The sequence below is a fragment of the Plutella xylostella genome, chromosome 17, assembly GCF_932276165.1.
Source record: "Plutella xylostella chromosome 17, ilPluXylo3.1, whole genome shotgun sequence".
In the NCBI taxonomy this organism is placed as follows: Eukaryota; Metazoa; Arthropoda; class Insecta; order Lepidoptera; family Plutellidae; genus Plutella; species Plutella xylostella.
Genome location: NC_063997.1, coordinates 3939505 through 3962639, shown reverse-complemented (window position 1 = coordinate 3962639; position 23135 = coordinate 3939505). Strand labels below are relative to the sequence as shown.

Here is a 23135-nt window from a genome sequence, read left to right as displayed (position 1 = left end):
TATGGCCAAAATAGAAGAATTCTTTGAAATAATAGGATAAATTATTAAATGGCACACAATTTGGATAGACTACTTCCGCTGCATATGTTCAGGGTTGCAATACAAAAATAATAATTGAAGTCTCTAATCTGTGATAGTATCGCCGTGTTTGAGCCCATTCACTGTCCATCTCGTCAGACGACCGAGAGATCAAGCCTCTCATTGAAAGCATATTCATTCTGAAAGGTTATTTGCCTCCAAAAAGCGCTCCGTGATTACTCGAGAATCTAAAGATACATACAACCAAGACCAAAATAATCGAGTGCTGTGGCAAGCGTACAAGTATGCGTATGTGTACAGTACAGCAAATTAAAAAAAAATCTAGTCATATTCTAACTAATCTGTAGTTTAGTTTTTACTTTTTTTTATTATGACAAAAAAATGGCGACGGCTGTTTTTGCTTAGCGTCGCTCGGTGCTGAAAAATCTTATTTTTCTCTTGTAACATGTAATTAATCAGGACTTTTATTGTTGAAGAAAGACTATTAGCGATAAGCAGTCACACCATTTAAAATTGGTGAACACTGGTTTTGTGATTAGTAATTTAGAGGTTATATGTTAAACATTCCAGTTATTCGAAAATATATCCAAGTTAAAATCGGAAGTTTTCTGGACATGTTGCAGTGCCACATCTCATTGAACTTAAGATATGTCTGTGCACTATAAATTTAAAAGTGCTTTGGATTATGACACAGTTACATTCGATGGACTGCACATATCTGTAGGCGACCTAAAATCTGCAATATCACAGCAAAAGCGTATTGGAAAGACTTCAGACTTTGATTTGCAGATAACTAATGCTCAAACAAAAGAAGGTAAGTTTGTTCAAGAGAGTCAACGCGCAGTAGGTCAACTGCTTATGTTATTTTCATAATATTTTTATTGCTTCAAAACCATATCAATTACGAATTATTGATGTCAATGTAATGCTCCTCTATATAGCAGAAAAAATCTTATTAATAGAAAAAAACCCTTTATTCCAGTATACAGCGACGACAATACTCTAATACCAAAGAACACATCTTTGCTGGTTGCGCGAGTGCCGCTATCACAACAGCCCAAGAAGCAGTGGGAAGGGAACAATGCTAACGCCACCAATCACCAGAAGGATGTCGCCAGCAGCAAGGGGCTGGCGGACCTGTCCCGCATGGAGGGCAGCGAGCAGGACAAGATCAATGCTATGATATCACAGTCCACCTTTGAATACGACCCTAGCAAGTATGAAATAATTTAGTTTTGATTGACTTATCATATTGTTAATAATAATAATGTACCAAGTTCATGATCTATCATGATACATAGATTCTAATCTATGAAAAGATTTCCTAATATATATATATTCTCCTAGCCGTATTCGGCCATGGCGACTGCGTTCTGCATTTTACACGATAGAAGAAGAAGAACGCAGTCCTAATATTTTGGCCTAGGAGTATGGTTTGACTAATGATACACTATTATTGCATAGTAAATCAAGATTTTTATTTCTGCACTGAAACAAAAATGGTAAATCTATGAAATCAATAACATGAGTAAAGCCATCTAAAGTTCTCCTAAGTTTCACTATAATTAGAATGAAGCTTTAATAAAATCCTGGTCTTTGAATTTAGGTTTAAAATTAATTAAATGTTATAATACTTTTTTTCCAGTTACCAAAAGATAAGAGGACAGAACCAGCGTGGTGTAGTACCACCTAATTATACTTGTTACAAGTGTCAAAAAAAAGGACACTGGATAAAAGATTGCCCCTTGGCTAATACAGGTGTAAGTACAAGAATAAAATTTGTTTAACTAAATCAGAACATATACTTCTTACAGAAGTTAGAATCTATTGAACCACTGTATTATAAATTAACAGTATAAAAATACTTTTTCAGGGTGATCCCATAGAAATAAGGAGAAGTACAGGGATTCCTCGTAGTTTTATGGTACCAGTAGATGGTCCAAAAGCACCCGGCGCCATGATGACCCCAAGTGGAAGTTTTGCCGTCCCTGCGGTGGACCAGTAAGTGCTACATTAAACATTGCAAAAAGTGCTACATGGACAAAAATCATCAATCATTATTTGTCACAGCATATCCTGCAAAGAGTCCTGCAATCTCACATGATTTTCTACATTCATTGTATTTACCATAAAATACTCTTTTCTTAATCTTCTGCCGACACATACACAGTTTATCGATGTCAATAACAAACCCGTGTAGCAAGAAGCTGCTGTCAATCCTTACCTACACATCAGAATTTTTTTCTAAAATACAGTACAACCCGCGTAGGTGATTGACATAAATGATTGGGAGCACTGTGGAGTATGTTGCTGTTAGCCATTTTAACATTGTTTCTTTATTTCCTCTACAGTGAGGCATACGTTGCTGTTGGCCATTTTCACATTGTTTCTTTATTTCTCCTACAGTGAAGCTTACCTGGCGTCAGAGAGCGCGGGCGGCGCGGACACGCCCACCAACGCGCCGGCCGCGCCCGCGCCCTCCATCCCCGATGAGCTCATCTGCAGCCTGTGCCGGGACCTGCTCACCGACGCCGTCATGATCCCGTGCTGCGGGAACAGCTTCTGTGATGAGTGTCAGTATTGCTAGCAGCTACTACGAATGATGATCAACGATACTTTATGCAGCACTCTGTACTGGGCAAATCTGACTAGCCAATCAGCCAGGTGATCCGCTCATCCCAGTTCCGTGCCTGCTCCGGCCATCCTGAAAAAAATTGTGTGTTATCTGAAATAAAATATATGTCTCTTCGTAGGTATTCGAGGTTCTCTGCTGGAGTCGGAAGACCGGGAGTGCCCCGACTGTCGCGAGAAAGAAATCGCACCGACCACTTTGATACCTAACAGGTAAATTCAACTTTCTAACTTTACATTTCTGTCTTACATTGCACAATACCTGACAATACCGACCTACACAAGCTACACAGCTACTGAATTTATACCATTTTAAACCTGGTTTAATTTTCTACACACGCGGGATTTATTATTTGACGTCGTCGGTAGTATAGTAATACATATACATATGTGTATTTCTGTAAGTTAAATGTGTGTACAATTTGCAGGTTTCTCCGTAACTCGGTGTCTGCGTTCCGCAACCAGACCGGGTACAGTCGGCGTGCGCCGCACCGAGCACCTGTCGCTCCGCCACCCATAGGTAAGTAATGTACAGTCAGATGCATAAGTAGCTGTACACTTTTGTACCTTGTCAAACTCACAAACTGCCTATGCAGACATTGAAGGTCTGTTATGTAGTCAGTTTGACAAGGTACAAAAGTGTATAGCTACTTATGCAGCTGACGGTACTACATATTTATGCCAGCTTCTTGGATATTCTAGTTCATTACTTTGTATATGTGGTCTGAATACTAATTAAAGAATTATGCCAATTCAATTGGAGAAAGAAGCCAACAATAGAATTTTGGCACCTACAAATAGGTGTATCTATATCGAGCTTGTTGAATCATGATTGTCATGAGTCACTTTATAAACATCTCCATAGATTAAAATTATAATCTATTCGCCTATTTTGTTTATCAACACAACACAATTCGCTACTGTTTTAGTAAGCCGAGTTCCGAATCAAAAATAACTTTTCGCTTCTAAATGGCCAGTCTCAATCTGTGAAACTATTATAAACCTTATTTCAATATCCATAGTGGCGCCACCTCCAGCGGTGGTACCGCCGCAACGGAACGGCCCGGCGCCTCAAGCACCCGCGCCGAACAATAACGGTAAGTTTTATAAATTATTTACATACTGCATTACTTACTTTTCTCATTAACCTCCTTTGTGAATACCATCCTCACCTCCAGTCGTTAACACCAGCCGGCTATCGCATGGCCATTCAGAAGTTTGATACTAATTTATGAATAAAATACTTTTGCGTATATATACACTACGCGCCAATGAATCGATGCAATGAGAGTAAATTAATGAGTGTCTGAAATGTTCTGTATTACACAACAGTAAATTATTTATTGGTATGGAGTAGTGTGTGTACCGCATATTGATTTAAAATTTACCTTTTCGACAGGCTCTAAGAACAATGTTTCATATTCAAATTTATAGTTTTGGAATATGACTCAAATTATGTAGTTCTATTTACACATGAGACACTGTTTTTAGGACCCATTATTGACAAATTAGAAGCAACAAATAGGAATTCAAAAACGTGGAACACGTTTGTAATAAACTAAGAGCACTACTGGCCAAATTCAATATCCTAAAATATAAAATGCCGTATAAAACGCTGAGACTATTGTATATGTCATTAGCGGACTCAATAATTAACTATGGTATATCTAGCTATGGGAGAACGTTTAAAACAAATATCCAAAGCATATACAATATTCAACTACGAATGTTAAAATCCATAGTTCCATTGAAAGTTAAATATAAATACAAAAATAACTACAAAAAACTATTTCAATACTGCAGAGTCATAAATGTATTCGACAAGATTGATCTAGCAATTGTCAATGAATATCACGAAAAAATTAATCTATTACATAAAAAAGTAAGACCCAGTAACCTTCGTACTTTAATTAATACTCCTACCTACGAACTTTGTAAATGTAACAATGAATATGGTAGAAGATCTGCAAGATACATACTACCGCATACTTTAAATAAGCTCCCAAAGGAGACTCAAAATAAACTTGAACTTAGTAATAAAATACAAACAAAAAATATATTAAAACGTTATTTCATCAAAGAAAAGTACGGTCCGTGTGTGTCAGACAGATCTCCTACCGCTCCACCTCAACTAAACTAGATATTACTGCCTACTTCAACATGTTCCTCACTTTCTGTTATAAAAATGATGTATATGTATACCTATGTACCTACTTGTATACTGTCTGTGTACTTACATAAAAAAAAAACCTAACCTTGATGTCTAAATTAATAAGTGTTCCTAGGTACTTGTACTTGTACTTACCTACTTATACATACATAAATGTTTATTTAAATAATCCTTAGCTAAACTTACCGTATGTACCTGCATACATCTACCAACGTAATACTAACTTGCATGGTGTGTGTAGGTGCATAACTAGGTTGTTTTTCTGGTATTGTTTTTGTTTTTTGCGCTTAACGCTGCTACTGAAATAGCTTTTTATAACTAAGTATAATGTTAATTTATAATTTATTTATTTTTTTACTTATGTACGCTGTTCTAGGGCAACAATCTAAGGCTATTATAATCTCACCTAGTAAGTAGATTAAGTCCTTGGATCTTGTATTTCAAAAATTACTTATTTTCTTGAAATAAACAGTTTAAATTTTTTTAAATTTTTTTTTTTAATTATGCATCCAGAACTAGGAAAAAATAAAGACTGACCCAGCACTATACGTAGCACGGGTTTGTGAGTAGCGCACGAGAAGACATTAAAAAAGTTCTATGTAGCGCTAAGGCCGCGTCCCCACCAGATATGCGTAAATGAGATAGTGGCGAAGAGATAAAGCGAAGATTCTTGAGTGGATTTTTAGCTTCACTGTATAAATACACAATTCTATACTATCTCTTCTTAAGTTTCAAATAAAATTTTCATTCTATGGTCTGATAACCTCTTAAATTTGCAATTCCGTGCATCGCTGACCATTTTCGCACGATCCATCAGCCGCATCACTGTGGTCCCATAGTATTTTCATAACCATCAGCTACGGTATACGGAATATCATAGTTGACGGTTGTACTCACGTTTCACGTGACCTACACCGAATGACAACCCCCTAATCAGCTATCGTTGACGTTTTACAAAATGCACTATTATCACTCTTCAAACTTAAATCTGGTGGGCACGCGTCCTAAACACCTCATGTATTACTAGATGGGTGGTCGTCGGACGGCTCGGCTGACGATAACGTGACGGTGTTGGTGCCGCCCGCGCACCTCGCGCGCCGCCCCCCGCCGCGCCCCCGACCGCGCCCCGGTACTTAACACTGTTACATATGGCACTGAGGTGGCACCTTTTTTGGCTCGTTGTTTTATGAGAGGTCTTTCGGATGGCACAAACGTGTTTGTTCCGATAGAATAGTTTAAAACGTATTTTTTTTTGTTGTAAAGAAACACTGCAACACTTTTGTCTTCAGATGTAGTTGTAAAAATAATTGACTGTTTCTGAGAAGAACGAGATTTATCAGAAAAAGTCAGTAAGTTTTTTGATGAATAACAAAATTGATTCTTTTTAAAATAACGTTATTTGCAGTTGTATTATTATTACTGAAAGTAAACGTGATCATTTATAAATGTTGGTATTTATAAATTATCACGTTTACTTGCAGTTTTCTTTTCTTTTAAAAGTACTAAACGAGTCGCGACACAAGCCTAAAGAGTCATATGTAACGGAATACATAAAGCAATACTGCTATACGCTGAATGTCGCATGCACAGCTCAATGTCTTATACCCAGGGCGGCGGTGCACCCATATAAAGAGGGAAAACTATTGGTCGATTAGCTTAGCATAGCATTATTATTAATAATTTTTGTATGAAGGATCTCGGTGTTGTAATATATTATTTATTTCGATTATGTATTGTACGCAACATCTTAAAAAACATTTGGTAAAAATAAATTTGAAAAAGCAAAATATTCAATTAATATATTTTATCAAAACTCATATTGATCTAATCACCTTCACAGTATAGTCATATTTTCAAATTTATTTTGCTATGTTGAGTTCAAGGGGTACAACTTTTGGCTCAAACACTTGATTTAAACATAACTATTTTATGTTATTGATATTAAAAGTCCAAATTGATGTCTTACAATAAATATAACACTATTTATTAAATTAATTATCAACGTAGCATTTCCTCTAAGGAAATGTTACTTGATAATTGCCAGCATGGAGTGTCTTCCAAGCATGATCCCTTCTAACCACACTACAGTTTATACCGGAATACAACCTATGTTTTTTTTACGTGCACCTTTATACCAAACTATATTTTAAAATACCCCTTAACAAATCCAATTCGCATGATTGTTCAAGCCTCAGCTAACCCAGCTTTATGCACTAAAATGTTGAAGCATTTATTAATACAATGTTGTGATTCTATATTGCATGTTTGTGGCCAGGGAATAGTGAATTAAATTGTGTTTTCATTTGTTTTAGGACCTCCTCCCGGTTTGAAGCCTCCCGGGATAGAGACGCCTCCCAATGCAGCCGTCAATGTGAGTTTATTTTTAAACTGTAAATGAGGTTTCGAAATAGACCAATATTTCATGAAGACATGTTTGACTATTTACTATGGTAATTTATACAGTAGATAAGATTTCTGTCGTCTGATTATTTATGGTTACACGGGTTAGGATCTGTACTAAAGATTATAAGAAAATGTATTTTCTGGCGCAGAGACATCTAACACATCTTTAAACTTAGACTACTATGTAACAATCGAAAATTTGTTTGCGAAATATTAGTTCTCTAACGGCCTACAAAGATGCGTGTTTATAATATATGCATTAGGCCTAAAACCCTTAGTTCGTTGGAAGGAGACCCGTGCCCCAGCAGTGGGGACGTGATGGGTCGTGATGATTATATGCACTGTGTTCGGTTCCAGATGCCCCCGCGAGTGGATGAGCAGCGCGCCAGCACGCCCACCATCGATGAACGGAGGGACCCTGTGAGTTAATTTTTTAGTTTTATTACACATTTTTGTTGAGACGTTGGTAGTGACATTGTATAACTGTGCTTAGTTTTGTGAGCAACTTAATTTGAGGCCAGTGTGAGTGTCTTTCCAAGGTGCTGAATGCTCGATGCTTGCACCGCTCCTACAAATGCGCAAGAAGACACATAATTTTGACACTAAAGTGGTGACCCCAACGTGATTAAAGTGACAAGTGTTGCTGAGATCTTAGGAGAGACTGTAAAAGCTTACTTTGTTGACAGCCTTTCTGTGGTTAATAATAAAATAAACGAAATGTGTTTAGTTTTCAGTGTTTGGAAAACAAAGTTTGGTTTTTTATGCCAATTTATATAATAATATAATTTATTTGTTTTGTTCCAGCCTGGATTCAACCGCGGTCCGCCCGCGGGCTTCGTCCCTGGCGGGCCCCCGTCCAACGCAGTGTACAAGTAAGTCTTTTCATTATCATGATTACTGGCTTAGGCGTTAAAATAACAGCAATCACTTGTCTATATTCTTGTAGCAACAGAGCCTCAATTTACATTTACATAGGAGCTAGGCTAGCTAGACAACGAAAGTAAACAAATTACACTCCAGATCATGTTAACTCAGTATACATCTCTTTCAAATCGCCTGCATTTAGTATAAGCAATGGAACCTCCACTTGCACCACACTTACTACAACGAACACCTCAATATTACCTCACAGCGCCGGCTTCCGCCCGGGCGCGCCGCCCGACCGGGCCGGGCCGCCGCGACACCCGGGTCCACCCGGCCACCCGGGCCCGCCGGGCGCGTCCGGCCCGCACCGCCCGCCCGGCCCGCCGCACCGCTCCGGACCACGCTTCCCGGACCCCTTCCCGTTCACTAACCAACCGCCGCCGCCCGGGATCAAAGATTCTCCGACTAATGGGTAAGAGTTTGTGATTTTTTCTAAGAGTGATATAATATTGTGTGTCTCTTACTCTATCTTTGTGATTCACGGTTCACATTGTTTCTGGGTTATTTTTTTGGAATTCAATAATTTTTATGGGTATGCAGTCGGTAAATGTCGCTCGTAGTCTTGCTAATGTGAGAAACGATTAAGTAATGGAAAATGCGAGCAACATTTACTGTCTGCGAAATATGAAATTATTTGGGAATACTGCTGTCCTAATAATTGTAATGTTTGTCTGGGCCTTTCGGTGTATGAGTATTATAAATGTTTTTATAATAAAAGTGTGGTAACACTAGTACACAATATTAATTTTTTAATGAACTGTAATCATGTAAAGTATAAAAAATTGGGGGTTTTTGGCATGTACTTGTTCTTGTTTTCTATGAGTCATTGCAGATGCATAATGTTCATAAATATCCAATTTGTATACGGTTGCTAGGACCACTCGTCACTGCCGAAATCGGTCATCACCATCACCATCACAGTAGCGCGGTCGGTTCTCACCCGCTTGTTGGTCCGTAGGGTGTCGGAGGATCCGCTGGAGGCGTTCAACCGGATGATTCGCGAGAAGGAGATGCGCGCGCGCCGGCGGGAGGAAGAGAGACGGCGGCTATCGGGGTCCCGCTCGCGCTCGCCGGGGCCTCGGTCGCCGCCGCGGCCGCGGTCGCCTCGCTCGCCGCCTCGCTCGCTGCCTCGCTCGCCACGCCGCTCGTTGCCTCGCTCGCCGCGCCGCTCCCCGCCCCGCTCGCCGCCGCCGCGGTCGCCGCGCCGCTCGCCTCGACGCTCCCCGCCGCCGCGGATCCGATACACTAGGTAGGTCGTGTAGGTCACGCATGTAAAAAAAGTTGCTTGTCAGTGTAAAATCGTTGTCGCTATGCTTGTTTTTTATTGATTGAATTGAATGACATGTTGGGTTTATACTCTAAGAAGGAACTTCCAACTGTGTATGTAGGACTCGCATGTAAAATGTATTGGAACTTCATCATCTTCAGCCCATGTCAACCCTCTGCAGGGTATAGGCCTCTTCCATAAGCCTTCATAAAGCTTGCTTATAATGTCATATTTGGTGTATGGTGTATATGAATGATTGGATTGTATATTTTATGTTGCTTTAAGTATATGTTTTTTTCGCGTTTTTCCACATGACACTGAATGTTGGTTTTTACATAAAGGTTGGACTGGATGTAGGCAACTCTGTTGTGAGGTGTTTGGCTTGTACTGTGTTGTTGGTGTGTTCTTTTTTACATATAAGTATGTGATAGGTTGTTGTTTTTGGATATTGTTTATCTGTACCGTACTAAACCTATTTTGCATCTTATTTATTGTATGCTATGTTGCACATATTTTTATTTCTTAGTTGCACATTTAGTACATTTAACCCTTGTAGAGTTTGCAATAACTTGGCTTTGCTTCTTATATGGTAGGTATTCCTCTGCTGGGTAATTCCCGTTTAAATATTTTTTAAAGCGGTGGTGGTGGCGTAATGGATAAGGTCTCATCCTCTGAATCGAGAGGCCGTGGGTTCAAATCCTGGCCTGTACCAATGAATTCTTTCAATTGTGTTTTCAATTAAGTACAATAATACCACGTGCTCTTACGGTGATGGAAAACATCGTGAGGAAACCTACACATCTAGCACCTAGATTCTAGATGTGTATCCTAAGTGCATTGTTTGTGAGCCACCTCTGATTACCCCTTCGGGGATTACAGTCATGAGTGCATATATATTTTTTACGAGTGATATTGTTTCAACGAATAAAAAATCTTCTTAAAATCCCATTGTAAATATCAGAAAATGATAAGTCTGCTAAATTTCTAAATTAGTCCTTTTTATTTTCTTTTATTTTTTGATACGCTAATTCACTCTCCCTCTGCCCTTACATTAGTGTATACAGAGTACTAACTCCACCGTGACATTGCAGATCGCGGTCGATATCGCGCGGGCGCGGGCGCCGCTCGCCGCCGTGGTCGCCGCGCCGCCGCCGCTCGCGCGACCGGAGCATCTCACTGTCCAGGTGTGTACAGATGCAACCCTGGTGCCTTAGTGCCCTTAGTACTGGTTAAATATTTAATGATTCCATAGGTTTTCCATAATTATCTCATTTTTGGAATTATTAGGGAGATAAAAGGAAAAGGCAATATACGTAGTTTGACGGAGTGTAAAGCGGATTGATACGCTCCGCGCGCCGTGATACTCTACGATTGACATAAAACAAACAAGCCCTTACCGAGGACGATTGCCGTGCGAAGGGAGCGACCTCCTTGCATCAGCCCCGCCCAGACGTAGTTAGCTTCTTACCACTAGGCTATGTTTTTTAATATACTAATATTTACATATAATTAATAACTATTTATTAATCTCCAGATCGCCAACCCCACGTCGCCGCCACCGCTCTCCACCACGATACCGCTCGCCTCTCCGCTCCCCTCTCCGCTCACCACTTCGCTCGCCACTCCGCTCGCCTCGCTCGGTGCTCCGTTCGCCAATACGCTCGCCGTTGCGTTCGCCGATGCGTTCGCCCAGGAGGTCGGCGATGCGATCTCCGAGACCTATCTCGCCGCATCGGTAAGTTTGCGCACATATTACTGCCTAAACGCTATGAGGTAGAATTATCCAGCTTGAATCTGAAAATAACCGCCCGAATCTGTTAATTCAAGCATTAAGTCCACCTGATTATACATAATTACTTCTGTATATTGTGGAATAAAAGTATAAATAAATAAATAAATTAATCAAATAACCACATATTTTAATTCTGTCCCAGGGGTTTAAAGCATTACTTTGATATTTTTACTGGTTTAGACGGGATGAACCTTTAATTTTTTCATCTCAAACTTCAGAAGAACATAACCACCTGTAAGCTAAATAATAAATATCCTTGTTTCCAGATATCCCGGACTTTACGACGAATTGCTGTCCCCGCCGCGACGGAGTGCGGAGCCATACGGACCCAGGTACGATAGCGACCCACGCTTTATCAACACTTTACTTACCTTGCCAAGCGGATCGAACCTGCCCCACGGAATATGCGCGAATGAACTTATTACGAACTTTTTGAACGGCCATTTTGTAACAAATTTTCTAAAAGCTAGTGTAGGTTGACAGCGTCCGGTTTAAAGTATTAGACGTATCTCGAACGGTTTGACGGTGTGCGGATGCTGAACGGTAGCTGATTGGTTGGTGAGACATCGTGGCGGTCGCTGATTGGTTCCTGAGTTTCCTGATTCGTCGTTATTGGAGTGTGGCGTATTTTGCATGGATTCGTCGTCTTCGGCTAATATTGAGATGTTATGTTTTATCTGTGATATTTAGATGTAAGGATCCTAATTTATTATTTTACATTATTATACCATTGTTGACAATGTTTATAAGTCTTATATAAAAGTTCATAGGTATAAAAATGTCCCTCTTAATATTTTTTCTTCATATTAATACAGGCTGTTGCAAAAAGGGTAGAAAGTGGTTTAGGATAACCTACTGAGTCGTCCCATTTTTGCCTACTATACCACTTTTGCAACATTCTGTATATTGATAAGTTTTCAAAGCGTATTGTATTGTATGTGATTTAAGATATAATATGTTAAGCAAACTTTTTTTGAAAATTTTATATAATGACTCGATTATTATATGATATTACTATTTAAATATGACAACATTTATAAGTCATATATTTTTTATCAGTGATAAATGTTCCATTTGTTGTCATAAAAATCGGCCAAATAAATTTAACTTAGGGCTGATATTTCAATGACCGATCACCAAACATTCAGACAAGACAGCGCCATTCAAATCAGCCATATGGAAAAATTTCATTAGCCAATTTATTTATGTTTGATCCTGTATAAAAAAGTACCAAACGTTTCTTTATCATGTAAAAATTGTACTTGCATTTTAGATAATATTATTTTATATTTTACTAGGTACCTATATCGATTTAAAAACTGTATTACCGCATTGCTGTTTTATGATTTATGTTATGATACAGTAGTTTAAAATAATGTTGTACAATCAATACTGTGCGTTGAATATTGTATGTTCTTAAAGTAATCGTTTCGGATTTGCTCTATGACGAATAATTTGTATACCCATTTCGACACGGTGACTACCATAGACTAGAGACCGAGTGCCCTAGTAATTGTAAAACAATAGTAATGTATCTGTTAGTAATTTATTATAAGTGACATTATTTTCTTCGAGGATAGGATAAAAGTCACTTTTGTTTTATGTAAACAGATGTATACAAGTAACTTTTGTTGCATGTAAAAAAAGATTAATTCATCAATTCGCAAAGTTCCAAGATGGTATTTTTGTTTGTGTTGCAAAGATAGAGTTGTCGAACTGTAGATACTAGGTAATAAACAATGTCCGATCCAGGAACTTCATTGTTTGTAGTTACCTCCAGTACCGCTAGTATAGGTTTTATATTTTGCGAAAACTAAACATGTTTACGGTTTCTTTCATATATTTTCTGTCAAAAGTTTCATGGTGGTACCAATTCGTATGCCAGAAAATCTTTATTTTCATGAATGCTGAGTTGATGTGATTATGTAAACAATTCAGAGCTAAAAAATAATGCTATGCAAGCGTGATTAGTCGTTATGCCTACCATATTTCTTAATTCAAAAAGGAATGCTGAATTAGATAAGTAATTAAAAATACTCACGCATACGCAAATTCAATTGATTTGTAATACAACAACACAGAAATTGTATTATTTGTTCTGTATCAGGCGCGAATCATAAGTTTACTTAAGTACAGGTGTGATATGACGAATCTACTTTTTGACGAAGGATGTAGAACAATAACAACCCTTTATTTCATTTTAATCACTGTATGTTGTTTTCTGTCTGTTCATTTCTTTTCACAATATAGCCGAAATACTCAAGCTCTACAACAGTTATTCTCAAAGCAAAGGAGGCCAATTTATGTAACCAACAAGGTATTCCTACGGAGTATATTGTTAAATCTTCCTAAGAAGAATAGAATAGAAGACTACCTTTGTAATGTAAAAACCTAGTTATTTCTTTCATTGATGTACGGGGAAGGTTTATAACTAATTTAACTCGTGTGACGTCGGGGATAAAAGCTGTTTAATACAAAAGGCTAATAATATCCTAATAAAAGGGGTTCCCCTCATCTAGCCTAATCTTTATTGCCCAAAACTCGTTTCGCATAACTCGTATGGTCTAAACTTTTTTGGCCGAATCATCACGTCGCCAAGACTTATGTGGCATAAGGATCGTTTCGCCTGAAACTCTTTTGGCATCGTCTTGAAACACCTAAGTCTCGTTTCCTCAAATTTATGTTTGTATAGGTACAACCTTGTTTCTTCTAATATCTTATCTTAAAAAATAAAAATAATTAAATATGTAGTCCATGTAAAAACTTCTACTTACATCCCGAAAATGACGATATTGAATGATCAAAATATCGAAAGTTAATGACCATTATAATTATTACAAACGCTATTAAACCCCATGGGATCGAAATCTAAAGATAGGTGCGACGACGAGCAAAGCGAGGAGGAGCGTGTTAGGTGCACATGATCGTAAAAGGCAAAGCGGAGCGTTTCCCACATAGCAGAAATATACACGGCACCACACAATATATATGTCGCAGGCATCTAGTTTAATCTCCTGTTTGATTGAACCGCTAGCCCGTTCATTGGATGACGCTATTCAGTTGTATGACTAGGCCGAACGTTGAATGTACAAGCGTCACAAAACGTCCAACTAGTTAGCGGACTTAGGGCCAAATTCACGGGTTGCACAGAAATCTAAGTTTTATTAAACTACGATTTCATTAATCACGATTGCCGATTTCTTCTAACTGCGTTTAGAGTAACCTGAAATTCATCGGTGCTATTTTAATCTCGTTTACGTCACCGGTGTTTCAGCTACAGACGAGCCAGCAACACTGAAATGCGTTTAGTTATTGCGTCGCGCCGTACATACTTTTTGCGTATTTTGATTTCGAGCAATGGAGTAACAAAACGTTTTGACACATTATAAAACAAAAAAATAATATATGTCGTTGTCAAAGCGTTGTTATTTGGTCAGTGGTTTGTTTATGACGTTTGACAATGACAGCTTTCTATAACTGCGTTTAGCAACGCTAACTGGCCAATTTATAGCAGTTACAGCTGTAACTGCGTTTTGCTCTAATCTTGGTTAATATTGGTCGGTGAAAATCGAAATGAGCGTATAAGCTCGTTTAGAGCATAAACTGCGTTTTCGATCCTTCTAACGACGTTTAATTACTTCGGTGAATTTGGCCCTTAAAATCAGTCAGGTGGTGAATAAAACAAATATGGCATCTAACAGCGAACAGCTGACACAAAAAGCACTTGTATTGTTATTTTTTGCAAATTAATTAGCTTTAAAGTGCGTTATTTATGTTAAAATTGTGTGACAACATGGATTTACCTATTATTACACCGTCGGCGGATAGTTTCAAAGAAAAAATGTGCTGAAAATGGATAATTATGAACAACAATATCAAGGTACGTTTATTGTTATTGTTTAGTTAATTTGTGAGATGAGAGCTTTGTAAAATAGTCTTTTTGTTGACTCTTGTCTGGTCAGGTTCATCCTAACCAGACATTACAAAGTTGCTATACTATATCCCATTTAACGACTTCGCTGAATAACGTTCAGTCAAGACGTTGGACGTTACAGTCAACCACTTGACTAGTTGTTCTTTAGTCATTCAACTGAGTAGCGTCATCCAATGAACGGGCTAGCGGTTCAATCAAACAGGAGATTAAACCAGATGCCTGCGACATATATAACCCATGCAATAGCATCATTAGGCTATTCAAGATTTGGCCATACGATTATTAGGCTAAACAAGATTATGCGAAATAACTTTTTACTAAACGAGGTTTATGCGATACGATTTTCGGCGAAACAAGACTTTGACCAAAAGTTACTATGCAATACGAGATTATCAAATAAAAATTAGGCCAAAAAAGGTAGAACCTAATAAAAGGCTAATATTACTGTGATTAGAAATCGTCTAGTTCAATATAATTATAAACTTCAGTTGATTACCTATGAAATTCCATACCCTATTATGTGCGTTAATGCTTGGAGTATAGTATTATTACATTTATTTAATAATTTTGTTAAGGGTAAAATTAATAAATGACTCAAATGTTCTAAACGCCTAAAGTCATGTAAACTTCCATAACTTTTGTCCGGAAATATTTATAATCCCTTTACATTGCTATTTGGCTGGAACTTTGTCGAATTAAGGTTGAAGAATGTATCACTTATGGGTTCCGCTCATCTCGCATAATCTTTATTGACCAAAACTCATTTCGCATAACTCGTATGGTCTAAACTTTTTTGGCCGAACCATCACTTTGCCTAGACTTATGTGGCATAAGGCTCGTTTCGTCTAAAACTCTTTAGGCACAATCTTTAAACACCTAAGTTTCGTTTGCTCAAATTTATGTTCGTCTATACCTATGTATAATCTTGTTTCTCGTAATTTTATCTTAATAAATAATACATTAAGTATGTAGTAAATGTACAAATTGTGGTATTTTTCTCCTACATCCCGAAAATCACGATATTGTATGATCAAAAAATAGAAAGTTAACGACCAATATAATTATTATACAAACCCCATGAGATCGAAACCTAAAAATAGGTGCGACTACGAGCAAAGCGAGGAGGAGCGTGTTAGGTGCACATGTTCATCAAAACCAAAGCGGAGCGCAGCGGAGCGTTTTCCAAACAGCGGAAACAATACACGGCAACAGTTTGCGCTATGTAGGGAGACGCTCCGTCAAAGTTAAAGCCAAACGAATGTTATTACTTTGTATAAACCTAATAAACCTATGCCATAGCATTATTAGGCTATTCAAGATTTGGCCATACCATTATTAGGCTAAACAATGTTATGCGAAATAACTTTTTACTAAACGAGATTTATGCCATACGATTTTCGGCGTAACGAGACTTTGACCAAACGTTACTATGCAATACGAGATTAGGCAAATAAATCTTATGCCAAAAAAGGTAGAACCATCACTTATATATATATTTCTATGGAATTCATTTACAACACATTTAGTTTTTGTTGGGTTCAGCAGCGCTGCAGTAATAGTATACATTTGCTGCAGCATGTAAAACTGTGCTGAATACATTTTTATGTGATGTCTGGCCCTGTAGCACGGGTCGCTATTAAGACATGACAAAAGTTCTCCGTCGCGCTCGCTCTTGAGGCCGCGCGATGAGAGTGAGCGCGATGCAAATCTTTTGTCACGTCTTAAATGCGCCCCGTGCTAGCCCTTCTGTAATGGACGAGCGAAAATTTGTCTTTTAAGTCTATTGTTATTAGATTTAAAGAGATTCTGTTAGATTAATGTTATTATTTGGTAATCCATTGTTGTAAGCTTATCTGTGATATAAAAACTGTGATAATAAACACGTTCCCTTTTAGTACCGGCTTTTTATTTTAGGATAAGTTCATAGGTAGCTATGTTATTTTCCGCAGTTGACTATGTGTATAAAGTAGCCTAAACAGTTTATTTTTATATAAAAATCTTCTCTTATTCTAATATTGCTGAATATTGTATTTATTGTTTATGTCAAATTGTAATTTAGGATATCTGGTGTAAGTATGAGTATGATACTGTTATGTGACTAGAAAAAGATATAGCAAGCCGAAAACGGTGGACTTTCCAAAGGTAGAACGTGGAACAAATGTAGAACAAAAAAAGTGATAATTCAAAATGGCCTTCAATCAATCCCATTCGGCTTACTATATTTTTTTTATATTATGGTTAATTCTGCCGTCGGGAATTACTCCGACAAAAATAAATCCTGTACATCTAAATCTGAATTTCTTAGCTTATTCATATTGGTTTACTTTGTGAATGTATACTCACCTCATCTTATACCTATGCATCTGTGTACACTCTCATTTATCTTTTAATAAATAAATAAATTTATTTTTCAACCAACATGGATCAAAGTGTTTTAGCTTTTATTGAACTGCATTCAAGTGTAGTGTTTGTGTTTATTTGAATCATTGCTATAGAATAGTAGATAAACGCAGATAAAGAATCAATATAAATTACCTACTATCGAATCTCTGCTGGAGTCATGCAATTTTCATATAGTTCATCTTTAAGTTACAGCCCCCATTTTCATATTGTTTCTTTATCTGCTCACGCAATATACTAAATTGTCTACCAAGGTGAATAAACTTTTTAATTTGTTTTTGATCCTTGTAATCCTTGTTCAAACAATTAAACGTAGGTAATTTTACCATTGTTTTCACTGTAAATAAATTAGTTATGCTATAAGATATTCCACAACAAATGAACCGTGAATATAATATTATTTGTAAATGAGGCTACATACATATTTTATGTCCAAATTATAATGTAAGATAATTGTATTATTACGAGTATTACTGTATCGAATATGTACCTACAAAGTTATTGTGGCAAAAATATAAACTGTTTGCTATCTTTGACGCATTTTTTTATACGCAATCATTAATCATTTTCGGATAATTACAATATTTCTGTGTAATCAATATTTGTTGTAAAGTTACTTAGCTTTGTCGGACTTGGAGTTTGGCTAAATATCCTTTCCGTCTTTTCGGGGGAAGAAATGTGTAGAAACTACAATTAGTTACTTATATAAAACCTTTGTGAAATGCAACCGATACTTAATTAAGATATTAATGATATACCAATCACAATGTTAACATTTCGTAGTCTTGTGAAATAGACGCATACAGCCATACATTTCAGTGTCTGCGTGGTATAACAACGAACCTTCCAACGCTCGGGGTGTGAACTGAAGTATGTACAGTTGAACGAGGTCGCTTGCTGGCGGTATGGCCTGCGCTGTAAGTTGGCTGGTGCACCAAAATTAATAGACCTGAATAGCTGAGCGAAACTACGAGTTTAAGTTGCTGCTTAATGTTTGTTTACCTTGAATTCGCAGGCGCCGTAGCGGGCGTCGTCACTTAGACGTCACGTAAACAAGCAGACAACCAGTATATTTAGCCGAATCATATTATGAGGATGTGTATGTAGGACACATTCATTATTATTTTATGCTGTTCTAATCTCATCAAGCTTAGTTTACAGGAAAGTATGAAGACAGGAAGGTCAAGGAAACATAACATTTCTACACCAACCTGATGACGAGGTCACGTAAGTGAAAGGCAAAGCTTGTATGGACGAGGTGCATACCTAAAGGATCTACTATACCTCATTTGTTTAGTATTTTAATTCTACAGGGCGTCGCAAAAATGGTAAAGTAGGCCGTAATTAGAAGCTTCATTCTAAATATTTTATAATATCTGCGTATAATTAGAATTTGCGCTTAGCCTACCATTTTTGCAACAACTGTATCTGTACATAGCATAACTCATGAAAAAATACCGCCTAATGGAGTTGGTAAGTATTAATAATTTGAAAACCAGAAATAATTCGTATTATTATCGACGACCCCTGGACTCTACACTGATCGGGGATTGAACTATACTGAAGTAATAACTTTTTTATGCTTACTCAAAGAACTCTCATCTTAGGTTTGCTCAAAGACTCCGGTTACATCACGGTTTGAATAAAAAAGTGAGTTTAAAATAGAGATTTTGCTTGAGCAATACAATGTAAGTAATTAATAGTCTTACGAATACTTTTAGTTACAACAGCGAATGATGGTTGAAATAGTAAAGTTTGCTCTAATTTATACTCACTTTTAGGTTGGTATTCCAACAACATTATTAGCATCAGCCTCCAAGAATCCGTAGGTAGGTATTTTAATCCGTAAGAAAGGGAAACCAGGTTCTATTCGCGTGGCAAATGTAGCTGTGACCAAGTATTGGTAGCAATGTGTGACCGTTGTGGTGTGTGGTTGCAGGTACGGCCCCCGCGGCGCGCCCCCCTACCCCGCGCCCGGCGCCAAGCCCATCCCGCCGCTGGTGGGGCTGGGCCCGCCGGAGCCCTACCGGCGCTACGAGCCGCCCTTCGCGCCGCCCGCTGAGCCGCCCGTGCCCGGCTTCGAGCCCTCGCCCTTCGAGAAACCCCCCTTCGGCCCGCCCGGCGACCGCGGCCCGCCGCCCTACCGCGACGCGTACCGCCCGCCGCCCGCCTTCCCCGACCCCGCCTACCCGCCGCCCGGCGACCTGCCGCCGCACGCGCGCGACAACTACCGCCCGCCGCCCTTCCGCGACCAGCCGCCCTTCAGGGATGGACAGCCGCCTTTCAGGGACGGACAACCTCCATTCAGGGACGGTCAACCACCCTTCAGGGATGGGCAGCCACCCTTCAGGGATGGACAGCCGCCCTTCAGGGATGGGCAGCCCCCATTCAGGGACGGGCAGCCGGCCTTTAGAGACCCCGGCTTCCGTGGCGGCCCCCCGCCCGGCGCCTACCGCGACCCGGCGTTCCGCGGCGCGCCGTACCGCGAGCCGCCCCCGCCCGCCTACCGGGAGCCCTTCCGCGACCCGCGCGAGCCCTTCCACGAGCCGCCGCACCTGCGCGACGAGCGGCGCTACCCCCCGCACCCCGCGCACCCCCCGCACGCCCCGCCCCCCGCGCGCCGCGCCCCGCGCCCGCCGCGCCCGGACGAGCGCCACCGCGAGCGCTACGACCGCGACCCCGACAAGAAGCCGCCGCGCGACGACCGCCCGCGCGACTACGACCGCACCAGAGACTACGACAAGGAGCGCGATCGAGACTACGATAGGAACACACCAGACAAGAAAGTCAGGTCCTCTCCGAAGCGCGGTCGCACCGGAGAAGTTCGTGAAAAGAGACGCAGCGAGTCTCGCGGCCGCTCGCGCGACAGAGAGAGCCGCCGGGAGAAGAAGGAGGAGAGGCCGCGGGAGAAGAGCGCCGACAGGAGCCGGGAACGCAAGGAGAAGGACAAAGAAAAAGAGAAGAAAATGAAGGAGAGGAAGAAGAAGAAGAAGGAAAAAGAAAAGGAGATTGAAAAGAAAAAGAAACGTGAGAAGAAAGAGAAAAAGGAAAAGGATCCACACCGTAAAGAAGATGCCGATGACGACAAAAGTGAGAAGGAAATTAAAGATAAAGCAGACGAACCTCCGCCAGCTGACAATGGGGAAGAACCGACCAATGATGTTCCTCCTGAGAAGGAGCTAACCCCAACAAAAGTAGAACCGGTGGAGGAAGAAAAAGAAGATGACAAGCCCAAAGTAGATTTGTACGAAGATGATGCTTCAGAAGCCATTGTTGATAAAGAAATAATGGAAAATTATGTTAAACTTGACGAACCAAAGTCGGAAGAAGTTAATAAAGAACCCATAGAAAACAAAGAATCTGCTCCAGTCATCAAAGAAGATCCGTTTGATGGCATTGAATTGCAAGCTAATGCTGATGAGTTGGACTTGAAAACAGAGATAGAAAGTACAGAGAAGGAAATGTTGGCTCCAATGCCTGCTCTGTCTAAATGGGAAGTTGACGACGACGGAGAAAGAAACAGAGAACCGGGTGAGATCACCTCCCCTGATGAAGAGGAGGACTCGAGAAAGGTGACCACGGAAGTCCTAAAGAGAGCAGAACACGCTATATTTGCGAAGGCCATAAGCTCCCTGAAACCGATTGAGATAAAGAAGGTCAGCAACGACCGGTCCAAGCTGTACTCGGACGACGTGGCCTCCAAGACGGGGATGAACAACATTCAGATAACGGTCCCGGCCGTCGACGACGTGAGAAATATCGAGTTGAACGACAAGAAGCGCAACTCGAAGACTCCGCCGCCGCGGCTGTCGGTGAAGGAGCGGCTCGGGGGCAAGGTCGATGACCCGCGCCGCCGCGAGCCCCGCGTCGTGCACAGCACCGTCGAGCGAGTCAAGTCCCGCTCACGCACACCCAAGCGAGAACAGCCCTACAGACGAGTCACCGTCGAAAAGGAACGCACCCGCAAAGTCGACATACACCGCATCGATGACGTCAAACCCGACAAACGACACCAGAACGACCACATCAAAAGCGAAGCCAGACAAAACAGCCCACCCAGGGACAAGAAGAGACACCGAGAAGAACGCAGGGTCCGAGAGGAAAAGAAACCTAAACTTGACACCAATGACAAAACGAGTCCAACCAAAGCTTCCGAAGCTAAACCGCGAGAGCATGAGCGCAAGAAGTCGACGTTGGACGAAGCGCACTTCGAACCGGACTACGACGAGACCGTGGAGTCCGAGAAGGAAGACAAGGAGGAGGTAAAGAGGAAACGCGGGGGCTCCAAGTCCCCGGTCGGACCCAGCGAGGCAAAGAAAGTGAAGATCGACGAAGAGGAGACCATCAAGCTAGACCTGACCAACGTGAAGAAGAAACCGGACACTAGCGAGTCGTCGAGCGACACAGACTCGTCGTCCTCTTCCTCGTCCTCGTCAGAAGTTCGTAAGCGAAAGAAGAAGAAGAAGCGAGCCAAGCGCAAGAAGAAGCGCGCGGCGAGCGACAGCGAGAGCGACTCGGCGTCCAGCGATGACGACCACAAGAAGAAGAAGAAAAAGCGAAAGCATAAGAAAAAATCTACCAAGAAAAAGAAGAAGTCAAGTAAACATAAGTGATGTGGTAATCGCTAAAGTGATGAGTTAATCGTTATTAAGGATCTAAGGAAGATGTAAAATAAGTCGTATTTAGTTTCGTCAGGAATTATTCAATGCTTTTAGGATGATAAAATATGTGTTTACTAGCATTCTACATTAGTTAAGTATGTAACAATGATACATAATAAACTTGCATTACAGAATAATACTGTTTTATTTGATGTCTATTGGTTTTATCAGAGATTTCGCCATCGATAGTAATAAATGGGCTAAAACGCAATTATTAGCATAACATTAATTTACAGATCAAGATTTTATGATTAGATAGCGTAGTTAGGCATAGTTAACTTATCTTTAAAATCCTTATTTCGATTAGATTAGCAGTCGACAGTAATACCTATCGTTGTGCCATGAATATTTTGTACAAATTAGCCTGTTGACGCAGAATTTCCGATTCGTGGAGCACAGTAACGATAATTGAGCTCAGCCGTAGAAACTTTGTAAAGGAAGCTTATGTCTTGAAACGATTTCTTCCAGACTTTTATTCGACAATTTCAGTAAATGATTTTGGAGGGGGTGTAGAATTGTAGATACCTAGGGGGTGATGAAAATTTGTTTATTTTTCGATTTCTCTTAATTTGCGTTTATCTCGGTTTTCGAGATAAACGCAAATTAATAAAGTGTGCATGTGTAACACAGTAACGATAATTAAGCTCAGCAGTAGAAACTTTTTAGAGGAGGCTTCTGTCCAAAAACTAATTCTTCCAGGCCAATTTTATTTGACTACTTCACTACTAGTAATTTAGTCTGGGTGTAGATAATCTTTTAAGCTACTGACAAAGCAGGAAAGTAATAGATTTCAGGGCGACCCTTATATTAGATTAGGTACGTTAACTTAGGTTAGGTTTTAACAATGAAAGAACGCAAAACGAAATTGAATAATTTATTACTTATCCTAATTAAGTTAAAAAATATACAGGTAA

The 23135-nt window shown here is 39.8% G+C and overlaps 1 protein-coding gene and 1 long non-coding RNA gene across 2 annotated transcripts; both read left to right on the top strand.

Moving 5' to 3' along the window:
- Positions 1-405: 405 nt before the first annotated feature.
- On the top strand, positions 406-22358 carry LOC105392443 (E3 ubiquitin-protein ligase RBBP6). The gene is made up of 17 exons (XM_048626875.1): positions 406-853; positions 1022-1256; positions 1685-1799; positions 1913-2040; positions 2446-2612; positions 2793-2883; positions 3099-3196; positions 3693-3767; positions 7153-7211; positions 7601-7663; positions 8048-8115; positions 8376-8579; positions 9126-9416; positions 10526-10618; positions 10969-11169; positions 11493-11558; positions 19500-22358. Exons 1-17 carry the CDS (start codon positions 688-690, stop codon positions 22171-22173), a joined length of 4794 nt encoding a protein of 1597 aa, XP_048482832.1. The 5' UTR covers positions 406-687; the 3' UTR covers positions 22174-22358.
- LOC125489763 lies at positions 3519-7214 on the top strand. Its single transcript, XR_007267225.1, has 3 exons — positions 3519-3767; positions 5868-5969; positions 7153-7214. It is a non-coding gene; the product is annotated as an uncharacterized LOC125489763 (long non-coding RNA).
- Positions 22359-23135: the final 777 nt, after the last annotated feature.